The sequence below is a fragment of the Somniosus microcephalus genome, chromosome 1 (assembly GCF_052327205.1).
Source record: "Somniosus microcephalus isolate GS21.2 chromosome 1, FLI_Smic_1.0, whole genome shotgun sequence".
Taxonomy (NCBI): domain Eukaryota; kingdom Metazoa; phylum Chordata; class Chondrichthyes; order Squaliformes; family Somniosidae; genus Somniosus; species Somniosus microcephalus.
Window position 1 is genome coordinate 104,832,725 of NC_140987.1, and position 12,791 is coordinate 104,845,515.

At 45.7% G+C, this 12,791-nt stretch overlaps 1 protein-coding gene across 1 annotated transcript in view; it reads left to right on the forward strand.

Moving 5' to 3' along the window:
* LOC147124270 (A disintegrin and metalloproteinase with thrombospondin motifs 19-like) overlaps positions 1–12,791 on the forward strand; it is a 719,202-nt gene that overhangs the window by 483,939 nt on the left and 222,472 nt on the right. Inside the window, exon 14 of the mRNA XM_085984458.1 lies at positions 2,355–2,482. Within this exon, the coding sequence (XP_085840584.1) occupies positions 2,355–2,482 (128 nt within the window). The remainder of the gene's footprint in view (positions 1–2,354; positions 2,483–12,791) is intronic.

Consider the following 12,791-nt stretch of genomic DNA (forward strand, 5'->3'; position numbering starts at 1 on the left):
AAAGTTTAATAATGATATGAAAAAAAATTGTGAAAAATATTGTGACCGTTAATTAATTTTAAAATCTGTTTAAATCAAAATTAATTATACTTTGGAGCAATATATGTAAGTATGAAGAAATATAAACTGGTACAAAAGATTAATTTTCCCAAAGTTCTAAAGTTTTAAGACTATCGGTATTGTAATCGAAGAAGAGAACTACTATTTTGCTAATCAAGTTGATATATGTCAATACTAGAGAAATTTAACATTTTCCCACTTTTTGCACTCAATATCAGTATCAAGCCTTCCAAATCAGGTATAAAATTGGTTAGATGAAGTGTCAAGCCCCAACAATGTGCTTTAATTGTACCAACTTAGCTATTCATCTCATTGCTATTGTGGAATCTTGCTATGTGCAAATGTAATGTAAATATAGTAATTACAATTCATTGTACATGAAGCAATTGGAGACATTTTTGAGAGATGTGATTAGGTGCCGTACAAATACAAGTATTTAACCCGAGAAGAGCACACTGCTGTACCAGGATGAATTTCCATTTCCCACATCAACTATCCTTATGTCTTTTCAGAATAATTACCAATTATGGGACTGAAATTCTGCTCCCCTTCACTGGCAATGCATGTGCTCACTGGGTGCAGAGAGATCAGAAAACCTGGATTGGATTCAGTCCATTTGCTTTGTGCTCAAAAGACTATGCTTGACATAGGCTGTTCTGCTGCTTGCTGGACATTAGCAGTCTCCTGCCTCATCAGAAATTACACAATTTCAAATTTTTCCACCAACAGGAAGTGCAGGTGCCAATTTATCAAGCTGCACCAGAACATTTCTGCCCCTGCCCAGGAAATCCTATCCCCTGCATGTCCAATCATGTCTGAGATCATCCTGGGAATGCATGAATTGCACTTAGATCAGGGGAGAGCAGACAACCTGGGGAAGTCCCCTCTGTACATCAGGAATACATAATGCACCAATCAAAATGTGCTAATGCCAACAATGACCCAGGAATGGAATTTCAGCCCCTTATAGTGCCAAATTAGGGACAAATTACATTATGAACCTGTACCCAATTGGAACTGGGCGACAACAAGGGGGTCATAGTGATCAGGGGAGACTTGAGAAATTACAGCTCTTCAAAATGGCAGCAGAGGTTCAGCCCTGCCATACTTCCACCCCCCTCACAGAATGGAAGATCCCAATTTTGATTCCATTCTGTGCTGAGGCAAGTGTAGTACCCACCCAGCTGAGGGAGCAGGGTGGGTACTACATTTGCCTCAGTATCCTGAGTCAATGAGGAGAAAAATTATCCAGGGTTTCCACTCCTGATGAGTATCCAGACTCTTGCTGGAAAGCATGCCTGTATGGACGTTGGAAGAGGACAGGATCAGTCTCAGCTGTCAACGCCCATGGAGCCATACACCAGCAAGAGTCAGCACCTTCAGGATGTGAGGGAAGAAAATTGGCAACAAATAAAAAGAACTATACTGCATAACAGAGATGTTGGATCTTTGAGAGATATGTCAGCCTTTGATAGCTTTGTTTGTAATACACATATAGAACAGGTCTGAGTTGAAGTTGACATCATTTTTGATTTGACATCAGTGCAATCAATTTTATTTTTAACAAACTAGTTCACAATCAGAATTGTGTTTCTACCACCATAACATATCAGTGTGCCCCCGGCCCTGAGACCATTGTCCTCTCTAGGTTAGAATTACATGTTTGTGCACATTTGAGACTCAAAACTGGGTCATATGAACACCAGATTTGATTCATTTTGTTGAGTTTTCCTGAGCAAATTACAATATGATATTGGTATTGTACACATTAACATGTTTGTGTGAAATTCCTTTGCCCTCTATTTTAATAAAGATGGTAACCCATTTATTTTAAATGAAAATTGTGAAACATTAACCTATTTATTTTGAACAGGTTACCTCCTTTGTTTAAATAGCAGACGGCTATTCATTACTAATTCACATTCATTACTAATATTTAGTGGTGCAATCTAAACACTACAGGCTGCAGTACACAGGATTTTAAAATATATATTTTTTTTATGGGAATGCTACCACAGTATTATGTTGGAAGTGTCCTGATATCTATAGTGGGAAAAATAATCACTTTAGCTATTAGATTTTCAAATTTCCATTATGTTCATTTTTTAGAATTTTATAGGAAGTACATGTATAGGTAAAGGTATATTATAGTGTATATTGGGAATTCAATTGAAACCAGCACAGGAACTGTCAAGTTGAATGATCAGAAAATATTTCTACACATAAGGTTTGATTGTAAAGTATAAACTAGACTAATGTATGATGTGTTTCATATTGTTTGATTTCCTGTTCAGAGAAGCCCTGTGCACTGTTTTGTTCTCCTCTGGGGAAAGATCAACCTATGCTGATCTCAGAGAAAGTGCTTGATGGAACGCCATGTGGTCCACATGAAGCAGACATCTGTGCTAACGGTACATGCCAGGTATGTACAACTGCTTCAACAAAGACCAGTTACATTAAGTGTTACAAATAGTCAATTGTTACTCTTCTTAGAAACTTCCATATAATCATTTAACATATATATATATAATTAATATACCATTATTTCTTTGATTTAAAGTGTGAACAATTAAGAAAAATAGAAACTGCAGTTGCAGTTATTTAATCTTGAGGCAAACATTTACATAATTCTGAGTCTCAAAATAGAAAAAAAGCCCAACTTTAATGAAAAACTGATTTTATGGTGGGAGAACACCTCTGTTAAATAGTGAGCTCCTGGACATTTTATTTTTAGCATGGTCCTTCCAGATTCTAAGTTGTTTAAGTCAAAAGAAAAAACTGAGGCTTTATTCATGGATTATCCATTGTGCCTTTGCTGACTGCTCTCTAAAAAGCCCAAAAACAATGACAGGGGATTTTTCTTTTTCCTCTTTAACTTGGGTTTTGTGCCTTAACATATTTTTTGATAAAGTCCATTGTATTTTAAAACCTATTTTGTAATAAAAGTCATTGATATAAAGAATTGGGATTGCGCACTTTGAAATTCTAGTGGCTAGTTTTCTGTTGTTCACATGTATTTTGATCAGAATCCTACATTTAGCCATTCTGAACAACAATTCAAGAGGTCACAGGAATCATAACCAACTTCAAAGTCTAGCAGATCCAGTTTCATTACTGCTGGACCTCCCCACTGGAGAATCAGGCGCAAGATGCAAAGACAAGCACAGTTCTCACTAGTTTAAACAAGTGGTTGCATTTCCTCTACCTTTTCTTCCCCATCTGTAGGATATCGGCCAGTCAGAAAGGATTAATTAACGACTGCCTGCTTAAGCTGGAGAAACACCAGCCACTTGCAGCTGTTTTCCTAGGGTCAGCATATTCTCCTTCCCTGCCCCATGAGCCCCAGCATTCCCCCAGAATGGGGCTAGAAACATAGGGACAGGAGAAGGCCATTCAGCCCTTCGGCCCTTGAAGCCTGCTCCACCGGGTTGTTGGCTAGCATGAAACCTCACAACAGACACTGACCATTAAAGTATCACCCCTGCACAACATGGACTGATCAACACAGACTGTGCCCACCAACAAACAAATTGTTCCATCTTCCTCATTGTCTAATGCCACCCAAGTGTGCACAACAATATCAACAAGCTCGATACCATCATACCAATGTATCATCTGCAAGCATTACAGAAATGTATGATGGCTTAAAGCAATTATGTGAAGCCTTGGAAAAGGATGTAAAGCAAAACAATAACAACTTTTGAAAGTATTACATCAAAAAGAAAACATCAATCTGGTACAAGGCCAGGATATATAGGGATCATTTTTCAACTTAATGATTCCACCAGGAGACTCATCCATCAGGAGCGCAAATCAGAAATTGAACCCCCATACTACACAAGATTTTTCCAATCATTGGCCCGTAATTTCCGATAGGAGGCTTCCTGCGTGCAGATGCCTCCCATCGGAAAAAAATCTACAAACTTACCTGAGGGCTCCCGAGGTCCGGACACTTCCGCTCCTGGGCCTCTCCACAGTTGAAATGCGCAGGGCCCACTTATCCCAGGGGCGCATGTGGTTCGCAAGTGTCCCTGGGATCACGTGGGCCAGGCCAGCCAATAGGAGAAGGGACTCTCCCTTCATACTTTTGACAGATAGACCTGTCAAATATATGAATGGAGATCACCCCAAAAAGACACAAACATTAAATACATTTTTTAAAAACCATCACGTTTTTAAAATGAGTTAAAATTACATTAAATTAAATATTTTAAACAAAAATTTAATTTTTTGAATAAAAAATAGTTTTTTACAGGACTAAAAATAAACTTACCTTTATTAAAAGTATTTTTAAATTATAAAATGTGTGAAAAAAATGTTTTATTTTTACTTTTTTCAACTCTTCTGCTGGTAAAAGCAGGCCTTACCCCTGCTTTTACCAGGCATAAGATTTCTAAGGGTTTTCAGCGGTTGGAGGTTCTGCAGAAAGCGGAACTCTCTGCCCGCAGAGGCCCTTCTCCAAGGCAGGCATCCGATCTGTCAACAGCATTCTTGATAGATCGGAAATGCCGGTTTTCAGCGCATGCGCTTCGCATGCCTGAAACCGGCATTTCTGATGTCCCTATGGGTGTGTACACAGCACGTACACACCCGTAGGGATCGGAAAATACGGGCCATTAATTTAAATGGTCACAAACCACGTATAGCAGGCACCTGAATTTATAATATACATTCCCAGTGAGTAAAACACCTCACCTGGAGCACAAGATCGGAAAATCACCCGTTATGTGTGTCAAGCCAGTTCAACTTTAATTGTGAAACACATGAAAATCTTTTGCTAATCTGGGATTTTAAATCAAATACAAGACAAGTCAAATAACTTTTCTTTCACAAACTTTCAGGGCCTAAAAACAAACCAGAAGACAGAAAGACAAATGCAGATCAGCTGCAGCACACTTACTGATTTGACAAACGGATATTTTTTTCACAATGATCATAAAACACAGATAACACAGGTGGATTTAAACCCCGTTAAAACTTTTAGTACTATGGATTGTCAAGCATTAAAAAAAAATCAACTTTAAAAAAAATGTTCACATGTTATATCTTCTTGTACAACAGAAACTGACAGCTGTAAAAGTAAGGCCAATTCAGCCACGTTCAACAAAATGACAACCATAGCATTCACTGTAATTTCAGTAATAATGATGTTTCAAAAAGGTTTCCAAACAAATTTATTAGGAATTTTATAGCAGATTGCTATAGCAGCCACATGTTGGATGTCCCCAAAATTGGCCCCATTCAATGCAAATGCTTTTTCAAGATGATCCAACCTCCTTAGAAACCAACTCTTGTAAAAGAGTATTATAGGTCTACTCTTACCAAAGGGAATTCTCTTTATATGCTAATCGTGGTGAAAAACTTATATTTAAAAGCAAAATAGTACAATAATTTTTGTAAACATGCCTTCAGATAAATTACACAGCAGCTGAAAATAGGTTCAAAGCAAGAAGTATGAATTGTATATTATACTTTTACTGTTACTATCAATTATATTGTCTTTTATGAGAGCCTTATGTTCACTTTGAGGTGACTGAGCCATTTCATTCACACTAATGCTCACAATATTATTATCCCACTAACTCAGGCACCAGGGATGGTTGCTCAGCAATTACCCAGGAGAACAGACCCTGGGTCAATCAGTAAAAGCTGCTTTCAAACTGATGTGTTTGTATCATCTGGCTGCCATGCTAGAATAGCCAGGTTAACTCTTTACCTACTGTGCTTTGTATGTACTCTGAGCACAGCCAAAAAAAATTATAAGGTTAATTTTTGTCTTCAATACTCTCTTCACACGCCAAGAAAGAATAGCTGGAATTCTGATGTCACCCCCTCATGACTTTTTATCCATTCATTTTAATGGACAGAAAAGTTGAATGGTGTACCCAAATGCCTGCTGTATGCTGTCAGTGCACAAGGCCAAACCTCTAGGCTGGGAGTTGTAAAGACTTAAATTTGGCCCTATGTTACTGTGCCATTCTATATGCGGGAGCATTCTCTTCTCTCAAATTGCTAGGTCCTGAAATTCCACAGGGGTTTCCCCCAGCTCCCACCATACTTCATTAACTCTGTTTCTCTCTCCACGGATGTTGCCTGGCCTGCTGAGTTTTTCCAGCGTTTTCTGTTGTTATTTCAGATTTCCAGCATCCGCAATATTTTGCTATTGTACTTCATTTAGGGATATTCGAAAACCCCTGGGGAAACAACTTTAAATGGCTGAAATGCACTGTATGTGCCATTTTGTTCTGGAGATTCCACCGGTCGTGCAGTGAAGGTACGGCAGAAAACTGGGAAACCCCGTGGAAATTCCAGGCCCTAGTTTTTTAAAACATTTTGTTTTTCTCTGTTCCCCTTCCTCCCATGAGCTCTTGACTACACATCAGTTTCTTTAGCTTGAAGCGTAGGCAGACGAAAGCTACGGATCTCTCTGCAGCATTGCTGCCTTTCGTTCAGCTAAGAAGATGTGTGCGTGCTGTGAGGTGACATACTGGGCTGAATTTTAATGGGGAAAGTGGGTTGGGGGCGGGGCTCCGAAGCAGTCGGGAAACCCGGAAGAACGGGTTTCCCGCAGGTCCTGCCAAATTTAATGGCAGGGCCTGATTTGCATGGGAAGCCTCTGTTTCCCACCCGCAGCCAGCCAGATTGAGAGGGGGCCGGGGCAGGCAGAGTTGCGGAGGTGGGGGGGGGGGGGGTATATTAGCAATCGCAGACTGGGAGGAGCAGGAGGGGAGAATCTGAAGAAGCTCACGGGCCAGGAGGAGCTGGGGGGACTCTCAAGGAAACCGCAGACTGGGAGTAGCACAAGAGGGGTCTCAAGAAGATCGCAGGCCACGGGGTACCGGAGAAGCATGGGAGGGGTCTGAAGGGATCAGGGGCCGGAGGAGCAGCATGGGGTGGGGGTTTTGGGTGAGGATCGTGGGCCGGAAGCAGCATCGGGAGGGCCAGAGGAGCAAGGGAGAGGGCCTCATGGTGGAATCGGCGGCCTGGGGGGTGGGGGGGTGCAGTGAGGCCTGCGGGGAGGGATCGGAGGCCTCGTGGGGGATAGCCAATCTTGGGGGGTGGGTTAGGCAGCGACCCTGAATCCAGGAAGTAAGTGTAAAGGCACTTATCTCCTGGATCCAGCAGTCCTCGCTGTAAGAGTCATGAAAGTGTAAAGAAGAAAGAAAATACTTTAAAATATTGGTTAAATATTATGGTACAGTATGTATGTACATTTGTTTATTATTGATGCATATTCTAGTATAATATAGTTAATTTACCTGACTGACTTACTGTATTGAGAAACCCCCTCTTTTCTTGTTCCAATAGTATAGTCTGAGAGATCCCCTTTATTCTTGCTCCAATGGTATAGTCCTTAAGCTTGTCACATGATATATCTAGCCATTTTTACAGTTCAAGCACCATGAGGCTAGGAAAGGTAGAAGCTTTGATGGCTGTGGAGCAATACAGTTTTTGACCGTGTTTAAACCTGTTTTACTTTGAAATCCTGTTTGAAATGTATTACAGTAAACAGTTAAAAGACAAAGTTACGTTTTGGAACGTTTTATTTCGACACGCGTCTACTCGTTGCTAAAAGCCTCAAAGCTAAAGCTCAGTGGCTGCATATTGAAAACTACGGAGCGCCACTACACTCGCCTTGCATTAGCTGGCAGGTTTTACAAGGCCTGCGAATCCCGACCAACTAAACTTAAATACAAAATGAAGGTTAAAGCAGAGACTTCCAGCCTCACTATAACATTTGAATAGATGACCCGCCTCCTGGCTGCGGATTGGCTGCCCCCCCCGCAATTTCCCCCAATGTGTTCACTCACTCACCCACCTTCCTTCTCAAAGATTCTCCACTGACACCTTACCCAGCAGCTCATTGATAAACCTCATTAGAAGATATTTGTAATCTCAAATTAGCCGAGTATCTGTACAGAGGCTATAATTTTAAACTTATAGGGGGAGAAATTCGGTATCGCCCCGTTTGAGGCGTAAGTATTGGCCGGGCGTGAAATTTTGTGCCTGGCGCAAATTATCGCCACCTACTGCTAAATTGGCCTCCTTCGCCCCAGGAGGTGCTTGGAGCGCTAAAACAGGCGCTGCACGACTGTCTTAAGGCGCTAAGCCGGAGGAGCGAGGCACTCCCTCCGAGGGCGGGCGCAGCGCAGGTGCGGCCAGTTAGCGATTGCAGTTAGCGATTGCACACAGACACGCTGGCGCCAGTTAGCTTTAAAGGGGAGGGTCGATCTTGAATTGCAGCCACACCCTGCGCATCGGAGCCCTGAATCTCGGCCTGGACAGACCTGTTGCCACAAAATTAAGCCAAGGACCATGGAGAGGGCCAGGGAGCGAGCGCAGTGGTTCAGCGAGAGGGCCTTGGAAGCTCTGGTTGGCGTGGTGGAGCGCAGGCGATCTCTCCTGTACCCGGACAGTGGCAGGAGGCCGCGGCCCAGCGACTATCGAAAAGCTTGGAGGGAGCTGGCTCACAGAGTGACCTCCAGCAGCATGGTGCCTAGGACCCCTGTGCAATGCAGGAAGAAGTTCAACGACCTCACTCGGGTTGTCAGGGTGAGTGCCCTTTTCAGAATCCTCTTCATCCCTGCATGTCGACCTCACTTTATGGCCAAAGGGTCCTGAAAGCCCCGATGCCCAGCCCTCAGCCAACACCTATGGCCCTTTCAGGAAACTCACATGCACATTCAGCACTTTGCACACTGTAAGGGCTATTCGACCATGTGAGGCATTGCAGCCAAGATCAGGGCTTCACACTGTAAGGGCTATTCGACCATGGGAGGCAGTGCAGCCAAGATCAGGGCTGCACACTGTAAGGGCTATTCGACCATGGGAGGCATTGCAGCCAAGATCAGGGCTGCACACTGTACCCAGAGCCCGTCCTTTCTCTTGCAGGGCAAGCTGGCGCATAATAGGAGGCAGCAGCAACGGACCGGGGGAGGCCAGCCTCACCTTCAAGCCCTGACCGAACTGGAGCAGTGAGTCCAACGGATTATGGCAGACCGGATGATTGTCCCCGTCGCCACTGGAGATGCCGACCCCGTTATGGACAGCAATGGTAAGGCCATCACATTTTTGACCTCTCTCCTTCCACTTGTTCCTCACACCAGCATCCTTTGCCACTTTCGAGCCAAATCAGTACATTGCAGCACTTATGTCTCCCTTGCTGCCACCCTGTCCTCACGCTAAAGCCACTTTTGTACCTCCCTGCTTTCAGATGCTGATTCACCAGGTGAGGAGGCGGGCCCTTAAGCTGCCACTGTGAGTGATTCTGAAGGCGACGACGAGGAGGAAGCCGGACCATCAGTGCCACCCTCAGCCGAGGCAGCCCATGGCCATAATGGGGACACGTCTTCCCTGGTGGGGAGCAGGGGGGGAATGGTCTGAGGAGGGTGAAGCTCCGGGGCCCAGCGGGCTGCAGCAACGCAAGGGGGGTAGGGAAGCTCGGCGGCCTTCTCCCCGGAGGGAGAGTCTGGCCTCGATTCCTGCTACAGTGAGCGTAGAAGAGGTGCGGCTCCTCGCTGAAATGAGCGCCCAGCGGTGCACAGGCACACTGAGCTCATGGCTGCAGTGGCAAGGATGCCAGATTCCATTGAGTCACAGGCAAGGAGTGTCCAGGACTTCGGCGCAGCACAGGCAAGGATTGTCCAGGACGTTGGCGCAGCACAGGCGGCTGCCAGGCAATTGCTAAGTGCTGCAATGCAGTCAGTGGCTGGTCTCATGCAGACGCAGATTGAGGCCACACGAGCACTGACTGCTGCCACCCTTGCTGGATCGGGCAGGATTCCCCAGGGCCCTCACCATGCCGCAGCAGGCCAGCAATCTGTGCTTCAGCAGATTGCTCCGCATGCTGCAGTGCTGCCCCGTGGGAGTGCCAGTGTGTCGGCCGAACAGGAAGTTGCTGTCCTCTGTCAGGATGACAGCATTCCTGCTGCCAGCACTGTCACTTCTCCACTGCAGCTGCCACCACCTGTAGGACAGACTGGTGCCGCCCATGCAGAGTTGGAGCAGTCAGCAGCCGGGCCCTCCAGGCCCAGAGCTGGTCCAGGCCGTCCCTCAAGGGCATCTGCAGTCTCAGTTTCTGACACTCAGCAGCCTTCCCCCAGCCTTGCTGCAGCCACTGGGGTCCCATTACGGTGGAGCTGCAGGGTGGGAAGAGGCCAATCTCGCAAGCGAAGCAGATCACCCTCGAAGGGCAAAAAGTAGGAGGTGTGGCAAAATGTTGCTAATTGTTTTATTGAAGGCCGAGGATCGTGGTCATATTTTTGTTACTGTTTTGTTCATTGTCTCCAGGTTGTGAGAGCCAGTTATGTGACTGACTGTTTTTTTGGGGGTTTCTTTCTATTACTTTTGTCATGCGGGAAGGGTACTCAGTTTGTTAAATAAAGAAGTGTCTTCATTCAGAATGTGCATGTTTGCTCTTTGAACTAATTGTTGCCTTGACCGGCTTAGGGGTTGCAGCACGGTTCCATTCAGGTTCTTTGAATGGCAGAAGCCATTCCCTCAGAGGGGGCCTAGAAGCGACTTGCTATAAGCCATTGACGGACAGCCCTTGCACTTTGTGCCTCCCTCCCGTCTTGGTGCTGCTGCTCCTCCTCCTCCTCCACCTCCTCCTCCTCTGCTGGTGCTCCAATGTCTGGTGGCATTGGCTGAGTCCTGAGGATTGCCAGGTTATGCAGCATGCAGCACACAACAACGAAGTGGGAGACTCGCTCAGGTGAGTACTGAAGGGCTCCTCCGGAATGGTCCAGACAGCGGAACCATTGCTTGAGCACGCCGATTGTGTGCTCAACGATGTTCCTGGTAGCTTGATGGCTCTCATTGTATCGTTCTTCAGCAGGCGTGCTGGGTGAACGGAGCGGGGTCATCAGCCAGGTGCACAGAGGATAGCCCTTGTCCCCGAGAAGCCAGCCTCCTGGGTGAGCCGGGGCCTCGAAAAGGTCTGCCACAGAAGTCTGGCGCAGGATGAAGGCATCGTGGCTGCTGCCTGGAAAGCGGGCATTGACAGCGAGTATCAGCTGTCTGTGGTTACAGACCAACTGGACGTTCAACGAATGGAACCCCTTTCGGTTGCGGAAATCCTTGGCATTCTCTTGCGGTGCCCGCAAAGCCACATGCGTGCAGTCAATGACGCCCTGCGCCATGGGGAAGCCCGCTATTCTTGCCCATTGCACGCTGTTGCTGCTTGTCCGGGGTCATGGGGAAGGAGATGTACTGTCGTCTCCTTTTAAAGAGGGCATTCGTGACTTGACGGATGCAGCAATGCACCGCGAACTGGGAGATATTGGCAATGTCCCCAGTAGCGGATTGAAAGGAGCCGGTGGCGTAGAAGTTGAGAGCCACTGTTACCTTCACTGCCACCGACAGAGACGTCCTGCTCCTCAGTTGAGGCTGCAGATCTGGCAGAGTTTGGTGACTACCTCCTTGCTGAATCGCAGCCTCCGAAAACACTGCTCCTCAGACATATTGATGTATGAGAACTGTTGACGGAAAACCCTGGGAGCGTAAGGACTTGTGTGCCGACGCCTGTTGGCCCTCCTCCATCTGGCCATGGTTGCCACTCTCTCTCTGCGTCTCTGTGCCCTCTCAATGTAATGGAGAAGCCCGACGTTCCCATCCATTGCAGCCCCCATAGTATGTGACCACTCAAAGTTATGCCAGTGAAAAAGCAAAGCAACTACAAAGTTCTGGTCAGAAGCCAAAAGTAGAAATCTCTCTCCCTTTGTCTCTCTGCAAATCTCTCTCTCTCTCTCTCTCAGAAGGAGTGGTCCAAAAATGGCTACCACAAAGAAGCCAGGAAGCGCCCCCTTTAAATAGCGCCCCCCCAGCCCCACAGCAACTGGGAACCGTTCCAGTCAAGCTGTCGTTGGGAGCGACAGGCGGAAAGGAGGGGGACGCCACTGAATTTCCGGTCTGGGGCGCCCCAAGGGCGTTGCACTCTGAAATGACGTCAGGATCTGCGTGCGCAGCTGAGCAGGCGTTGCGGTTTAGCGCCGCCGCTAAATGTCCGCTCAATTTCGCGAGAGGCGCAGGTATCGCGCCCGGGCACTAGCTGGTTCGCGCCCCACTTAGCGCCCTCTTAAGGCGCTAACGGGTGGCGCAACCAACTGAATTTCTCCCCCATAGTTTGTGTTAGAAACTTTGGTTAGCAGAGGGAAATGGATCAAAAGTCTTTAACAAAAAAACTGAAAATTCCATTAAAGTCAAAAGCTAACAGTCAGGTTTCTAAAACCTTTCCCAGTTACACATTTTTTTCAGTACAATCCTCCAGGCTGAATATGCTTAGTGCAAATACAATTTACTTTTATATTAAACTCAAGTAAAAGAATGTCTCAGAGTACTTAACAAAGTGGTGAGGTGGATGCCAAGAGGGGGTGGGGAAGAGACTGGAGGCATGGTCAAAGAGTTGATTTTAGGACGCTTCTGAAGGTAGGGAGGCTGGTAGAAAAATAAAGTGGGTTAGTGAGAGAATTCCAGAAGACAGAAGAATAGTGACTGAGCAAGCAGCAAATTACATCCCTGGTATTTTAGGATCACTGCCTTGCAATATTTTGTTCTCACTTTGTTACTCCATTTTCCCTATTTTTATTCATAAACTGCCAAATCTACCTTCCTGCTCTAACTAATTTATATGAAGAATTTTCAGATTAAGAATAAGATGGGAGAATTAGGTTCAGGAATGCAAATCAATCAATTTAACACTTACTTCATTCTGGAACACAATTGCCACTGAA